This window comes from Myotis myotis, unplaced genomic scaffold (genome assembly GCF_014108235.1).
Source record: "Myotis myotis isolate mMyoMyo1 unplaced genomic scaffold, mMyoMyo1.p scaffold_m19_p_5, whole genome shotgun sequence".
NCBI classification, from domain to species: domain Eukaryota; kingdom Metazoa; phylum Chordata; class Mammalia; order Chiroptera; family Vespertilionidae; genus Myotis; species Myotis myotis.
In genome coordinates, this window is record NW_023416357.1 from 1,522,989 (window position 1) to 1,539,297 (window position 16,309).

At 57.9% G+C, this 16,309-nt stretch overlaps 1 protein-coding gene across 4 annotated transcripts in view; it reads left to right on the top strand.

Annotated features, from left to right (window-relative positions):
• The window catches only part of ARL15 (ADP ribosylation factor like GTPase 15), a 219,406-nt gene that overhangs the window by 84,227 nt on the left and 118,870 nt on the right, over positions 1 to 16,309 (top strand). For all 4 annotated transcript variants that reach the window (XM_036309004.1, XM_036309008.1, XM_036309007.1 and 1 more), the window contains one exon: positions 13,850 to 14,058. In XM_036309004.1, coding sequence (XP_036164897.1) covers positions 13,850 to 14,058 — 209 coding nt within the window. The remainder of the gene's footprint in view (positions 1 to 13,849; positions 14,059 to 16,309) is intronic.

Consider the following 16,309-nt stretch of genomic DNA (forward strand, 5'->3'; position numbering starts at 1 on the left):
ACAGGCCGACGCTCTAGCCACTGAGCCAAACCGGCCAGGGCTGCCTCCTTATTTTTAACTCGTAAAGCACGAGCTGGTCTTTTCTGAGGCTTCAGAGAGCCGTGCCTGGGACAGGTGTACTTGGTCAGTCCCTCGTCCAGCCGCCTTGCACTGTGTGGTGTCAGTATTCCCAGTCAGGCCTGGTTGATAACTTCCAACTTCCCTTTCAGATATTTGGGTTTGTTGTTTTGACCATAAACATCATAAAACATGAATGTTCTTGTAATGAACTGTGTGCTTGTACACGTAACTGTTAGACGACTGTATATACGTGTGTGTCTGATTGACATGGATGATGTGTAACGGTGCCTGTGTAATTCTACGTTATCCGTTTTCTCTTGGATGAGGGTGTTTCTGACATCTCTCCCCTGAACCTTCCTGTAATCCTCATTCATGTGAAAGCTTCGCACGTGGTCTTTTCCAGGATCATCCCAGCCCAGTTCCATGTCGGCATGATTCCAGGGGTGGGACCCAAAGATCGTCAGGACACACCCATCCTTAAAGACCTCGTGGTTCAGTGACGGAGACGATCTTGAAAACAATGCTTGAAATTAATGCAGTTTTTAAAAAAGCTGAAATTAAGGGGGAGAATCCGTACATGGTTAGGGACGACTCAGACATGGAAGGAGGGGGTCAGCCCAGCCTGGTGTCCGAGGGGTGAGTTCCGTTCTCGCTACTCAGAGGATGGCTTGCTCTCTCAGCCTGCCCTCCCCGCCAACACCCGCCCCCCCCCGCCCCCCCCGCCCGCCAGGCATTGGCCAATAATCTTCAGTGACACTGGAACTCAGGGTTGTTTGCCTGCCTTCCTTGTTCCCAGGTCTCCTCCACCTTCGCATTCACTCTTTGCAGCGTCCTTCCCGGGCAGCTGTGCGTCTCAGGCAGAGGCGCAGGGCGCTGGGACAGAAATCGAAGGACTTGCTGGGGGTCACTTGGAGCCGGGAGGGAGTGACCTGAGCTGGCAGTTCCCCGGTGGGCTCCGCGCCCGGAGTGTGCCCGCGCCTGCACAGGATGGCACTCCGCGGGGGACGTGCTGCCGCCTCCAGCCCGCGCGGTGGTCCTCACCGGGGTCTTCTTCTTCTCGCTACGGTGGTCCTCACCGGGGCCTTCTTCTCGCTACGGTGGTCCTCACCGGGGCCTTCTTCTCGCTACGGTGGTCCTCACCGGGGCCTTCTTCTCGCTACGGTGGTCCTCACCGGGCCTTCTTCTCGCTATGGTGGTCCTCACCGGGGTCTTCTCGCTACGGTGGTCCTCACCGGGGCCTTCTCGCTATGGTGGTCCTCACCGGGGCCTTCTTCTCGCTACGGTGGTCCTGACCGCGGCCTTCTCGCTACGGTGGTCCTCACCGGGGCCTTCTCGCTATGGTGGTCCTCACCGGGGCCTTCTTCTCGCTACGGTGGTCCTCACCGGGGCCTTCTCGCTACGGTGGTCCTCACCGGGGCCTTCTTCTTCTCGCTACGGTGGTCCTCACCGGGGACTTCTTCTTCTCGCTACGGTGGTCCTCACCGGGGCCTTCTTCTTCTCGCTACGGTGGTCCTCACCGGGGCCTTCTTCTTCTCGCTACGGTGGTCCTCACCGGGGCCTTCTTCTTCTCGCTACGGTGGTCCTCACCGGGGCCTTCTTCTCGCTACGGTGGTCCTCACCGGGGCCTTCTTCTTCTCGCTAGTGCTGTCGGTAAAACACGACCGCCTGGCTTCCGGCTCAGACACGTCCGTCTCTGATGCTGCAGCCGCCTTCCCCATTCGTTCTGCCTCCCGGCTCTTCATTTAGTCCTTGCGAGTCAGACTCTGTTCCGTCTGGTCCTGACGGTGCTGCGGGCTCCTTTCCTCCCCCACTGTCTGGGGGACAGCCTCTGCGTCAGTCTTACCTCGACGTGCAAACGACCTGGGGTCTTCCGCAGGCACGTCCTGCTCCCCCTCGTCTCTTCTTCGATTCACTCAGCGAGTGTGTGCTGAGCACAGGCGTGTGCGGGCCGAATTCTGGGACGAGATGTTGGACCCAGCTTTGGAACCAGCACAGGCCTGTGCAGACAGGGGCCTCTGTGCGCCTCCCCTCCCTCCCTGATGAGAGCCAGACAGCTCTCCCCGAGGCCTGGGGCAGATTTTAGGTCGGCCCTTCTGTCCTTGAAGGGCTGTCAGTGCTGCCCTGGCTGGTGGGAGCTGGGAGGCACCTCCTGTAGTGAATTGCTCAGGGAGACTTTTGTTCCTGCAAGTCAGGCTCTGTTCCTCGGGTTCTGATGGTGCCGCTTTCCTTTGGGAAGTTTTTGTTGAAACCGATGTAAATTCTTTCTCTTTCAATCCTGGCTGGTGTGGCTCAGTGGATAGAGCGTCAGCCTGCGGACTGAAGGGTCCTGGGTTTGATTCCGGCCAAGGGCACGTGCCCGGTTGTGGGCTCGATCCCCAGTGGACGGCGTGCGGGAGGCAGCCGATCAATGGTTCTCTCTCATCATTGATGTTTCTATCTCTCCCTCTCCCTTCCTCTCTGACATCAATAAAAAATATGTATATATATATATGTTAAATTCTTTCTCTCCCAGTTTCATTAATCACCCGCCTGTCTTGCTCTGTTGTTTGTTTGGAGGTTTGGGCCAGGCAGCAGGCTGCTGGGTAGACAGGTTCCTCTTTCAAAGAATCGTCCTTCCTGCCGTGGCTCGTGCCGAAGCCCAGGTTCTGTGTGGTGCAGGCGAGTCCACGCTCCCAGCCCGTTTCCTCACCTGTGAGCCGAGTCAGAGTCGCCCCTGCATCGTATGGCCCTGGGAGGCTCAGTAACTCACGTCAGTGAGGCGTTAGCATTTTTTAAAGATTTACTTTTAAAAAAATATATTTTATTGATTTCACAGAAGGGAAAGTGCTGGGGTCCAACCCCAGCAGGTCCAGCGGTCCCCAAAAGGTGTGGACGGAGTCGGCGAAGAAGGAATGACAGAGACAGCGTTCAGTTGATCAGCAGCCTAGCCAGGATCTCTAGCCAAGTTCTGGTCAGGATCTCCAGCCAGGTTCTGTGCCCATGTTCCCTCGCTAGGTTCTCCAGCCAGGTTCTCTAACCATGTTCCCTCGCTAGGTTCTCCAGCCAGGTTCTGTCCAGGTTCTCCAGCCAGGTTCAGTCACCAGGTTCTAGTCAGGTTCTCTTGCCATGTTCTATCCAGGTTCTGTAGCCAGGTTCTGTCTCTAGGTTCTTCAGCCAGGTTCTCCAGGTTCTCCAGCCAGGTTCGGTCGCCCGGTTCTGTAGCCAGGTTCTTCAGCCAGGTTCTGTCTAGGTTCTCTAGCCAAGTTCTGTAGCCAGGTTCTGTCCAGGATCTTTTGCCATGTTCTCTCGCTAGGTTCTGTCTCTAGGTTCTGTGTTCAGTTGTCTTGTTACATCTGTATTTATACCAGTTGATTCCAATCCTACAATCTCTATTCCAAAGGTTAGGGCGTTTCTTATCTCCATTCCAGGGAGTAAAGATTATGTAGCTTAAGCGTGATTGTTCGTAGTTAAAGTGATTAACTACCCGCCTGGCACTTAGTTAAGGGGTCTTATTCCCTCCCTAACTCCAGGGAAACATCCCTACCTGGGGAAACAGCCTTTCTTGGAGAGGTGACCTTGGTTAAAACACATAGCGCTAAGGGGAGCAAACATATTAAGAACAGTATGCCATATACGCCAGGTCCCTTGAAACATATGCTGTGCAGATGTTTCTTTCCTGCAGCGACTGTGTCAAGCAGCAAGGATGGGCCGGCTTCTGGCAGGAAAGGGAGAGAGAAACATCTGTGATGAGACAGAGTCATTGATCTGCTGCCTCCTGCACACCCCACGCTGGGGACCGCGCCTGCAACCCGGGCCTGTGCCCTGACCAGGAATTGAACCCCGACCTCCTGGTTGATAGGTGGATGCTTAACCACTGGGCACACTGGCCGGGCTGGAAGGTTACTTTTATTATAGTTATTCCCATTCTCCCTCATCCTCCAGAAACACCTTTCGGTAAAGTGTTCTTTAGAAATAACCCTAGTCTCACACTGATGGGGCTTTCTCTCTGTGGTCACGCCTTTCTCCCTGGGAGACAAGGTGACCTTCTCTTCCGGCCTCCACCTGTGTAGGCTGAGGTGCGCTTCCCCGCAGCCTGCGTGCATCCATGCTGAAGGTTATGTCCCTCTCCCCGCACCGCCTCCTCTTTCTGGTCCCCCCTGGCAGACCTCTGTCTGTCTCAGTCTGTGTCTGGGAGCCCCCGCACAGCTCCCCTGTGCCTGGCGTGTGGGCCCAGCCGCCTGGCTAAGGTGGCCGCGCTGAAAGCAGTGGTCACACTGTGTGACCTCACGGCGCGGACAGGGTCCACGTGGAGACTCCAGCTCCCACACCTGCCCACAGGCTTCTGCACGCACAGGGCTTCCCTCTTGGCCGTGCACGCTGGTCGTCGAGGGGAATGTCATTTCTTGACGCGGTGGGTTTGTTCCTGTTTGTGGGTGCGGATCCAGGCGTCCTCACATTCCTCCTCTTTCCCCACGGGATCCTGCAGCCCCAGTGATGGCGGCAGCTACCTCCCCTCTGATCGCCTCCTGGCTGTCTGTCCATCCGCCCCTCCCGCCCCAGCCCTCCATCCCCTCAGCCGGCTGAGGAAGCAGCCGCATCAGTGTTCCCTGCTGCTGTCGGACAGAAGGCAAGTTCACGACTTCCTTTGCACTGATTCCACTTTCTTCTCTGAAGACATGTCTGCTCGTGTGCGGAGGCGGCGAGGGGCTGTGGCGAGTGCGGGCTGCGTGGTTCCCGGCGCTCGGGCCCAGGCGTGGGGCTGAGTGGCTGTTGGGTTGTCAGCTAAGCATCGTGTAGAGGCGCTTATCCCGCGCCCACAGTTATCGGAAACAGATGTGGACGTCGTCCCTTTGTCTGCCTGGAGGGCCGCTGGCCAGGAAGGTGCTGGGCCCTGGGCCCTGCTCGCACCTTCGGGGCCGCTCACCTGCCAGGTCCTTTGCGTTCGGTTGGTTCTCCGTTTCTCCAGGAACCGCTCAGGCACCCCGAGAGGGAGGCCAGCTCTTGGTGCGCACCTGCTGCTTTCCCAGTCCTGTGGAGGCGGTGGTTTCGCCACACACCCCTCCCCCACCTCCTGCTCCTGCTCAGCGGGATCCCAGGGGTGCAGCTCTCAGAATGTGTCTGCAGGTGTGCTGTTCTAAGGACTGTGTCCCCCCCCCCCCCCCGTCCCCCATCAAATAAACAAGGACAGTCACGATGCATCAGGACCCTCAGGACTCATGGACGCCCTGGCTGTGCAGCAGCAGCAGAGGGGGGGCCAGCCAGTGTGAGCCCGGGGGTGGGCGGCTGCCTAAGTGGACGTGTGGCAGTGGCCGGCAGATGGAGAGGTTACTGTGGCCGCATTTCAGGGGCAAGCGGAGGCACCCGCATTGCTTGCCGGTCAGGAGAAGGCTGCTTGCCACTGGAAACTGTCTTTGTTATTATTATTTTTAATGTTTTTATTGACTTTAGAGAGAGAGGAAGGGAGAGGGAGAGAAAGAGAAACATTGATGAGAGCAAAACATGGATCGCTGCCTCCTGCACGCCCCCTGCTGGGGATCAAGCCCAGGACCTGGGCATGTGCCGCTGACCGGGAATCGACCCCAGGGTCTGGGCGCAGGAGGATGCTTGCCACCCAGCCACGCCAGCCGGGGCTGACGCTGCCTTGGCCGTCGGCACACATGGGCCTCTGTGGGAGGGGTGGCCAGGAACGGTGACCCTGGCCAAGGGACGTGGCAGCCCCGGCGGGGCCCAGGGCAGGGCAGGTCCCGGGGGGCCTGTGCCCGCTCTGCCCGAAGCCGCCCGGGAAACGCCTCGTCTGCGTCCCCCGAGGAATTGGGAGGCCGACACACGGCTCCCGGGGCGAGCACCTCAAGACGCCCTGTGCCTCTGCACTCGGCCTTCTGGTGCTGTTGTCTTATCTGTAACTGTGAGTGTCACAGACCGTCACTGTTCCCTCCCCAGGGGGAGTGGGCTGGAGAACGCTGAGTGCTGAGTGCCCGAGGCTGCTGGGGAGAGAGGCTCGGGGAGGACGGGCTGGTCTCCAGCCCTCTCCCCAGTGGGTCAGTGCGACTCGCATGTGCAGGGACGCCCCTCCGGGTGGAGCCTCACCGGGGAGGGCCCGCTGGCTGGGAAGGGGGGACCCGCCCGGCCTGGGCTGTGCTCTCACGCAGGGCTGAGCAGGGGAAGCGCTGGTGGGGAGCCAGGCCCCGCGGGGGGAGCAGGGGGAGCGGGGGGAGCGGAGAGGCCCAGCCCGCCCTTGGTTGCGAGGACCCCGGGGGTGCTCAGCGTTTGCATTTGCTCAGGGAGCTGGCCAAGGGCGCACGGAGCCAGAGTGGTGATGGCCTAGCAGCCTGTCTCTGGCCGCGCAGCCTGACGTGGGCTTGTGTTCTCCTGGAGGCGGCCCTGGGAGGTTTTTCAATGTCTTCCCATCTCAGTTCAGCAGCCCTTAGTCATCGCTTCTTCTGAGACTGTGCACATACGGAACGTTCCAGACACTGGTTTCCTGGCCTGTGGGCTCCCCTGGGCAGCAGGGCTCCCCTGGCCTGTGGGGTCGCCGCCTCACCCCCATTTCCTCTTTAGGGCAATGAGACCATTTCATGTCGTCCAACTCGCCCAAACTCCCTCAGAACATTCGTGTGGGTTCTGGGCTGGGCTGCCCTCCCCTCGCGGGGGAGGCTCTGTCCCCGGCGCACCCTCCCACTCCTCGTCACCGTGTGCGGCCCCGCGTGGCGTGGCAGCAGCGCCCGGGGGGCTCACCAGCGTTTCCGCTGACAGGACGGCGTGTCCAGCTGCCGAGGAGGCTGCGGGGGCTCTGCTGTTTGCTGTGAACATAGCAGCTTATGGATTTATGTTTAAATATGTTCTTATTGATGTCAGCGAGGAAGGGAGAGGGAGAGGGAGAGAGAGAGAGAGAGAGAGAGAGAGCGAGAAACATTAATGAGAGAATCATGGATCGGCTGCCTGCACGCCCCCCACTGGGGGTGAAGCCCGCAACCTGGGCCTGCGCCCTGACCAGGAATGGAACCCTGACCTTCTGGCTCATAGGTCGAGGCTCAGCCACGGAGCCAGGCCGGCGGGCGTAACGAGTGTATTTTTTATCTGCAAACTCATAGCACCTGCCTGGCTCTGTCCCCAGGACCCGAGGGCCACCCCTGGCACCGGTGCAGGATTCTGACGCTTTGTCATCTCCATTTCCTCTAACCCCGATTTCCTCGTCTTCGTCTTTATTCCTGTGTGGTTGACGTTGTGGCGGATGTAACGTCTTCTTCCTCAGACGTGAACAGAGCGAATGCCCTGCACAGCGTGGCTGCCGCTGCCAGACCTGCGGGGGGCGGAGCCGTCGGGTGGGGCCGCGCTGCAACAGGACTGAGCGCAGGGCCCGTCCCTGTGGCTTCTCTCAGCTGCTCCTTCCCGAGGCGGCCTTTCCCCGTGACCCCCCCTGCCCCCCCCCCGTCTTTGCTGCGTGACCCCACCTGCATCTTGCGCTCAACCCCTTACTCAGTCCCGCACCAGCCTGTGCCGTCTGAGGAGTTGAAACACACACGTCATCTGCGGGGTTCCTTGTACTGAAGTAGGTCTGCGGGGGTGGGGGGGCGGGGAGGGAGGTGGGGGGGAGGGAGGGACTTGCTAGGTTAGACCCTCACATCACTAGAGTGATTAGAGCAGCGGTTCTCAACCTGTGGGTCGCGACCCCTTTGGCGGTCGAACGACCCTTTCACAGGGGTCGCCTAAGACCATCCTGCATATCAGATATTTACATGACGATTCATAACAGCAGCAACATGACAGTTATGAAGTAGCCACGAAAATAATTTTATGGTTGGGTCACAACATGAGGAACTGTATTTAAAGGGCCAGAAGGTTGGGAACCACTGGATTAGAGTGATGCTGGGCACTTCAACGCGAAATGCTGTTGTGTTCATTTCCGTGAATATTTAATGAATACCTACTACATGCCGGGCCCCGAGGGTGCACACCGCACACCACCCCCCCATCCCCCCCCGCCCCCCCCCCCCCCGCCCTGAGCCTGTGTCTGAGGATGTTGTGATGGGAGGTGATGCTGGTGACCACGATGATGGGCGTTGTCCGGAGAAATTAAACCGCTGCACTGGGTTCTTACAATTGAACTGACAGGCGAGGAGGGGATCTAGCCCCTCCTGACTCCCCGGCTCGGCCGGTCCTCGGACGGCTCCTCGAGCGGAACAAGCGGGCAGCCAGGCAGTCAGGTTTGCTTTGAGGCGTCACGTGTTGCTGCTTTTACTCCGTGAGTCCCAGGTGCTGCCTGTGCGCGGCTGCGTTGGGCGGCCTGGATCGCCGTCCCCTCGAAACGCACCCACGCCAGTGGCATCGTGTGGGAGGCGGTCACGGGAGGAATCTGCCCGAGAAAGTTCGTTACCGCTTTCATCCAGCATGTGCCTCCCTTATGGCTGGGAATTGAAAGTTGACTTTTAAAATGGGCTTATTCTCCCTCCCTTGCCAAAATCTGGTAAACGTGGCAAAGTAGATCAGAAAACAAACAAAAGTGAGTTAAATCTGAAACAGACAGATTTCCGTCTGTGATACAGGAAGACAAGACCGAGCTTGAGGTACAGACGGTGGAAACGTGAACGGGGAGGGGACCGCATCCGATGGTCCGTCGGGGCGCGCGTGCCGGAGCTGTTCCTTCACTGGGGCTTTCCATGTGGAGCTCTGCCTTTGCCTTCCCTCCTGTGCTGCGTAGTGGGTGGCAGCTGTGTTCGCCCACAAAGCGCATCGTGGAGTGTGGTGCCAGCCTCCGAGGTGGGCAGCGCCCGGCAGTGCACGGTGCCCGGCGGGCGAGGAGGCCCCCGCAGGAGCAGCCACTGGTCTGTCCCTGTTCACGGCCAGAGGCAGGCAGCTATGAACGGAGGAGGAGCCGGCGCAGCCTCAGACAAAAGGCGCAGAGGATCCCAGCACAGCCCGCGGGAGGGAGTCCCCCAGCGGAAAGTCAGAAGGAGAAGACCCGGGCCTGGAGGCAGCAGAGGGGTCAGAAGAAGACAATCGGAGAGGCGTAGGAGGGTTTTCATTCAAGAAAAATCACCCGGCGCAGGACGAAGGGAATGAAAGTTGGCTTTGAGATTGTAAATGGAAGTGTCGGCTGCCGCGGCTCAGGTTAAATTGGTGCGGGGAAGGGCCGAGCGAGGGCGTGTCCTCCGGGGCCTTGGGAAAGGAAGCCCGCGGACGTGGCGAGAACGTCGAAGAGACGGGCAGTCGTTACACAGACTCCAGCATCCGTCTGAGCAGAGCTCTGAAAGGCGAGTGAAGAGGAACCAGAGAGAATAAAATAATCAAAGAAGTAAAAGGAAAAGAGCCTCCAACATGGAAGCGGAGTGCTCAGACCTACGGAGCCCTCTGGCGCCCAGGGCAGAGGCATCCCAGAGGGACTGCGAAGAAAGCGTTCGCTGTGGTCACAGAAACACACACGCAAACAGCAGGCAGGCCGGAGAGAGAGCCACGAAATGCAGGCTCTTCTAAGTCAGTGCAGGTTGTAACTAACCAAAGAACACAAAGTTAGTGCACATCTTTAAGTAGGAAGGGTGAACACGACAACCATGATGTAGGTGACGTACATACATTTAAAAAACCATCAGAAAGGCTTATTCAATTAACATAACATTCAGTTAATACAGCGGTTCTCAACCTTCCTAATGCCGCGACCCTTTCATACAGTTCCTCATGTTGTGGTGACCCCCAACCATAAAATTATTGTCGTGGCTACTTCATCACTGTCATGTTGCTACTGTTATGAATCGTCATGTAAATATCTGATATGCAGGATGTATTTTCATTGTTACAAATTGAACATAATGAAAGCATAGTGATGAATCACAAAAACAATATGTAATTATAGATGTGTTTTCCGATGGTCTTAGGAGACGCCTGTGAAAGGGTCGTTCGACCCCCAAAGGGGTCGCGACCCACAGGTTGAGAACCGCTGAGTTAATATAATGAATCATCTTAGAGGATCAAGTGAGATTTTATGAGATCAAATACAACTTTTGCTTTTTTTGTATCGATGCCACGCGTCGCCAGTCACGAGGGGAATAGGAATTAAAATCACCGCACACGGTGAGACGTCTGCCACAGAACAGCCCGAGCACAGCGAGTGTTGGCGAGGACGTGGAGGGACTGGCACGCCCGGGGTGAGCGGGGAAGTGGGAGATGCTGCCACCACTTCGGAGAACAGTTTGGTGGCTCTTGAGGCAAATGCAAACAGATCTTATGATTGAGCCCGTCCCCTCTCAGGAGAAATGAAAACTCAGGCTGATGCACCATCCTGAACACAGGTGTTCGTAGTCACTTTGTTTGTAACTAGAGGCCCAGTACACGAATTCGTGCACAGGTGGGGTCTCTCAGCCTGGCCAATGATTGGGGCTGATCAGGGCCATCTTGCCCAGTCCGGCGGGTGGGGGAGGAAGGACCACAGGAGGTTGGCCGGCCGGCCACGGGGAGGTACTGTGGGAGGTTGGCCGACCAGGGGAGGTTGGCTGTGGGAGTACACTGACCACCAAGGGGCAGCACCTGCATTGAGCATCTGCCCCCTGGTGGTCAGTGCACATCATAGTGACTGGTCATTCTGCCCTTTGGTCCATTTGCATATTAGCCTTTTATTATATAGGACAGGACGCAACTCGACTACAGCCCGCCTGCTACCAGTTGGTGAGCAGGTGAGCAGATCGTGGTATGTCCATACATTGAAGTAGGATGCAGCAATACAGAAGACCAGCCCGTTGGTACATGCCACAGCACGGGCGAATCTCAGAATAGTTATGCCTAGTGGAAGGAGCCAGACAAAACGGAGGGCACGGCCTAGGGTTCCCACATGGGGGTACGTTTATATCCCATTTCTATAAAGTGCTAGAAAAATGCAAACTAGTATTCAGTGACAAAGAACTTTAGTGATTGCCTGCAGGGTGTGGACAGGGACAAAGGGAGGGTAGACGGGAGGGCTGACAGGGTCATAAGAAAATTTGGAGAGGGGGAGGGTACACTTATTGTCATGATCGTACACACGGTTTCACAGCTGCACACACGTCGAGACTAACTGCGTGCTTTATATATGTGCAGTTTATATATGTCAGTGATATCACCGTAAAGCTATGAAGGCAGTCTATCCCCTTAGACCAGCGGTTCTCAGCCTGTGGGTCGCGACCCTTTGGGGGTCGAGCAACCCTTTCACAGGGGTCGCCTAAGACCATCGGAAAACACATATATAATTACATATTGTTTTTGTGATTAATCACTATGCTTTAATTATGTTCAATTTGTAACAATGAGATTGGGGGTCACCACAACATGAGGAACCATATTAAAGGGTCGCAGCGTTAGGAAGGTTGAGAACCACTGCCTTAGACAGTAAAACCTCTTTCAATCACCTCAGGCTACAACTCATTGGAAATGAGTTTTGTGGAGCACTCACACCATTTCCTGGGTGGCTGTCCAGTGAGGAGTTATTTTAAATAAATAGGTGAAGTTAACGTTTGTGGCTTTAAAAAAATCACGAATGGGGGAAGGCTCAGAAAGAAAAAGACCCATTTCTGGAGGATTATATATTGCTGAATTATTCAGATTAAATATGTAAGCCCTTGAAGCTCTAAGATCGCGATGCTATCAAATCCATCCATTTACTGTGTAGATTTGAAAAAATCTCCGTGCTAATTACAGAGGACGGGTTCATCTGTCTGGGCACACAGCACTGATTAATCAGAGGCACACGCGTGACCGTTCATTATGCAGAGAGCGGGCGGCAGCTCCGGAAAATCCCACCACGGGCAGGCCAGGGGGCCTCGGCCGCGGGGTCGCGTTCCCCACGCAGCCCGAGCAGCTCCACGACGAGGCAGGCGTTGGCGCTGTCATCCTGCGTCGGCAGGTGCTGGGCTCGCAGGGCAGGAGGCCGAGGGGGACGTCATGGTAAACACCCCAAGGTGACAACATACGTGACAGAGCACCTGCTGCCAAACACGCAGAGCAGTCACTGGTACTTAACCCGCTTTCTGTGCGTGTCAGGTGCCTTTTTGTGATTGTCCAGGAGTCTTCACAGCGTCCTGAGTGGATCCCACGCTCTCAGATGACACCTCTGGCTCAGGCTACAATCTGTTCTCTTTTTTCATCTGCCTTTTCCGAGTTTCGTTTTGGTAGTGTCAGCGATCGCTGCGGGTCAGTGTGCTCCGACCCACCCCCTTTCCCGATGCCGCGGTGGGTGGGTTCTTCCCTCCGCTGCCTCCTCCTGCTCCGCGGTCCTTCTGTTCCAGTCTCATTGGACCCAGATGTGCGTCAATTAGTTAATTAATTTATATTGATGTCAGAGAGGGAGAGAGAGGTAGAAACGTGATGAGAATCATGGATCGGCCGCCTCCTGCACGCCCCCTACCGGGGTCGAGCCTGCGACCGGGGCCTGTGCCCCGACCGGGATCGACCGTGACCTCCTGGTTCCTAGGTCCACCCATGAGCTCTTCTTTCCAAGGCCCATGGTGCTCGCTGCCTGGGCCGTGGGAAGCGCTCACACTCCGTAGCTGTCCGGTTACTGATGCTGCTTCCTTAGGAGACTCGCCCCCGTGGGTAAGACGCCGTGGTCTTGCTCCCCAGCGCCAGTGGGGAGGGACCCAGGCTCCGCACTTTACTGGGCCGTGTGATAGCCTGAGGTTTTCTCCTGCTTTTCCCAGAAAGCCTTGAGCTGCTCAGTGTCATCGGGGGGGGGGGGGCGGGGGAGGGTGTCAGTCCTTCGCGGGAGGACAAGACATGATGTGTAGCGTTGGCTGGTGTCCGCAGTGAGCCCACCCTCCCTGCCCCGGGCCCAGCTTCCGACACGACGTCCCTGCACACAGAGCTGGGAAGGGTGCGTGGGGCGTGCGGCCCTGCGCCCCACTCTCACGCCCCAGCCCCCCCACAGGGTGCCTACTGCAGTGGCCTCATGTGGAAGACGGGATCATGTGCACTCATCAGGGAAATACCTAACTTTTGTTCTATAACCAGCAAAGCCCTCACCCCCACCCCAAACACATGAACTGCGAATCTCAACGTTTTCGGTTTACGTACATGAAAGCGGTTAGCTCCCCTCTCCTGGCCTCAGTTTGCCCAGGTACCTGGACTGGGTCGGCTCCAGCATCCCCTCCAGTCCCCAAACCCAGGAAGCCTGATTCGGGCGTCGCTCCTTTCCTCGTCCTCCACGCTCCTCGTTCCCGCATTGCGCTGGATCCCGGACTTAGAGCGAGGCGTAGGGCGCCGCCCCCCGCAGGCGAGAACCTCTGTCTTTTCTATCAGCGCCCCATCCTGTGTGGACCCCGAGTGTGCTCACTGCCGACGGGGTCATGCCCTGTCCCGGAGGCCAAGCTTTCGGGCTGTCACAGACGTTGGCACTTAGACCCGCACGCGTTGCTCCTCGTTCCCAGGCTCTAGCAGGGGTGACACCAGCCTGCCCTGGTGGCGGTCAGTTCTCCTGGGAAATGTCCCCAAGCTGCTCTCCGTGGCGGCTGGCCCCCCGCTCTGCAGCCCGGCTGCCTTACCCGAGGGTGTGGGTGTCATTAGGTGGGACTCGGCAAGGCCTGAACACATCCTTCCGACGCCAAGTCCGAGAAGTCCTCCTGGTTCTCTCACCCGTTTTGATAAGAGGTGCAGAGAGCCACCCTTGAGCTTGCGTGTTCTCCCCGAAGGTCACGTGCACCTGCCCACCTGCTGGCCCGTCAGCCGTGGTCCCTGCAGCTGATGTTGAAGAGCTGCCGGGGTCCCGCAGCTGGGAGGTCCCGTGGGAGCGGGGGAGCAGGGGAGCGTGGCCGGGCGGAGAGCCGGGCCTGAGAGGGTGTGTTTGTGTCCGCAGGGGCCGACCACATCCGCAAGTACTGGAGCCGCTACTACCAGGGCTCCCAGGGCGTGATCTTCGTGCTGGACAGCGCATCCTCCGAGGGCGACCTGGAGACGGCCCGCAGCGAGCTGCACTCGGCCCTGCAGCACCCGCAGCTCTGCACGCTGCCCTTCCTCATCCTCGCCAGCCACCAGGACAAGCCGGCCGCCCGCTCCGCCCAGGAGGTACGTCCCGGGGACCCCGGGCTCTGTCGGTCGGGCGTCTCGGTCTGGCGTCTCGGTCCACGCTCGCTGTCCAGGTGCCGTCGCTAGGGCCGTGCGGCGGTGCTGCCTTCCAGCCCGATGTTGGCTTCTCCACGGCGGGGTCCGTGCTGCTGGTCAGTCCAGTGTCTTCCCCGCCTGAGCCCACTGAGCGCGGGGCTGCCTGTCTGAGGGTTGGCGGCGTCCGAGGACTCACCTGGGTGTTCTCACCTTTGTAAGGGCTGCTGCCAGTTATTCGACGCTCCCCCCCTACCCCCCCCAGTCTGCGTTCCGAAGCCTCGCCCTCCCTCGGGTGGCGCCCTGGTCCAGCTGGGACACGCAGCACCTGCCCGCAGTGGGCCCGTTCGGTAACCAGCCGGGCTGCGCACTGACATCGGTCTCGCAGGTTCAGAGCCAGCAAATCGGTTTCACTCGGGACGCGTTCCCCATCTTCCGCGTTCAGTTCGGTGTCCTGTCTCAGCCTGTATCTCTCCCGCGAAACCAGAGACGAATTTGGGCAAATGATCATGTCTCGCTCAGCAGAGCTGCTGACCCACGGGACCCCGTACTAAGATGTGTGAACAGTTTTCAAAGCTTCAGTTGCAGTGAGTTTTACTCTAAGCGCAGGGACACGAAGCAGGTGGTGTGTTCCTTCACACCAGGGTGGGGAACGTCCGGCCCGCGGACCGAGCAAGGCCAGCCAAGGCCTTAGGGGTGAGTTAACTAAGTGCCTGACCACACAGAGCAGCTGGTTGTTAGGCAATAATGGTGTGTGGCCCGAGAGTGGTGTCATAGATACCCACCTGGCCCTCGGCAGAAGGAAGGGCCCCCTGCTCTCCATCCCTCTCAGTTCGTGCGCCCGCCCTCCTTCAGCCTGCGCTTCCCTTACCGACGCGGTGGCTGGCAGGAGCGACTCTGCGCTTTAGTGTGGAACACGGACGAGAAGCTGAGGGCGCCCACGTTCCACGTCTGGCCCCCTCCCCTGAGGGGTGGGGACCTGCGGCTGGCAGCCCTGTCCCCCCCGTCTCCCCTCCCCCCCCCGTCTTCTCACCTGCGAGGCGGGAGCCAGGCGGTGTTTCTGCCGTAAGTGGGCTGCACGGATTGGGGCGTTCACCCTGGAGTGTAAAGTGCTGGGTGCCGGCGATGACGCACAGACAAGTTTCGGTTTCAGAAAGCCGCTCCGTGAGGCAGGGACTCCTGTCGGGCACAGAGCCGGTCCTTCCGCGCTGCCGCGTGCAGCAGTGGGGAGCCCTTCCCTTGCCAGGCTGCGTGCGATGCCCCTGGGGAGCCTGAAGCCATTAAGATAAAAAATAAAAATAGCCTTCAAGGCTGTCCCGAGGGCCCTCGAGGTGCAGGTCTCCCCGCTCTGTCCCGCGACCGCGGGGGCCTTTCAGCGGCTCGGCCGTGTTTCTCTCTGGCTCTGGCGCGGGAGGAGCGCGGTGGTGGCGGGCGTCCCGAGGGGTAACTTGGTTTCTGATTAGCCGGTGCGTTGCTGAAAGGGTTAGGACGAGGTCATATGGGAAGCATGTAATGCAGTACATGTGTGCATCACAGCGTGCTCGGACAGCATAACATGTGCGAACACACACACTATGAAACATGTTGCTGTCACACAGACGGCGCTGGAACTGCAAGTCACTGGATTCAGGTTGGGAGCAGTAGCTGCGTGCACTTCTTTTCTCTTAACACACTGCGTGCCGCTCAGGAGTTTTCTCGTGTTTCGCGCGCCATCTGTCAGGACCGCTCACGAGTGTTCTCGTTTTCACGCCCGTGGAAAAAGGAGCGAATCTAGATACTTACGTAAACTTTGGTCCCTCTTCGTAGAGGAGAATGTTTTACGCAGTACCGTACGTTAAAAAAGTACTAGGAACTTTAATTGTTTAATTGTTTTTGTAAATAAAAATGTTATAGTTATTGAAAAACAACACCTACAGTGCATTATGATGATTTAAATAACGTGCAGTTTGCCCCAAAACGTGCTGTCCCTGGTGTATGTCTTAGAGATTTCTATGCGGTACGCAATGTGTTAAGTATAAACGCTGTTGATCTGTTTTGCTTGGACAGCGTAGGATTGGAGCTGACGTGCTCTTTACACCTGAGTGTGGTCGGGTGGACCTCACAGGCACTGGCCTGGCGCAGACCGAGGGGCGCTTGGCAGTCGATGGTTCCGGGGTGCCCGGTGCCCAGTCCGGCTGGCTCTCCGAGGAAAAGGGCAAATGTCCCTGGGGCACATCCT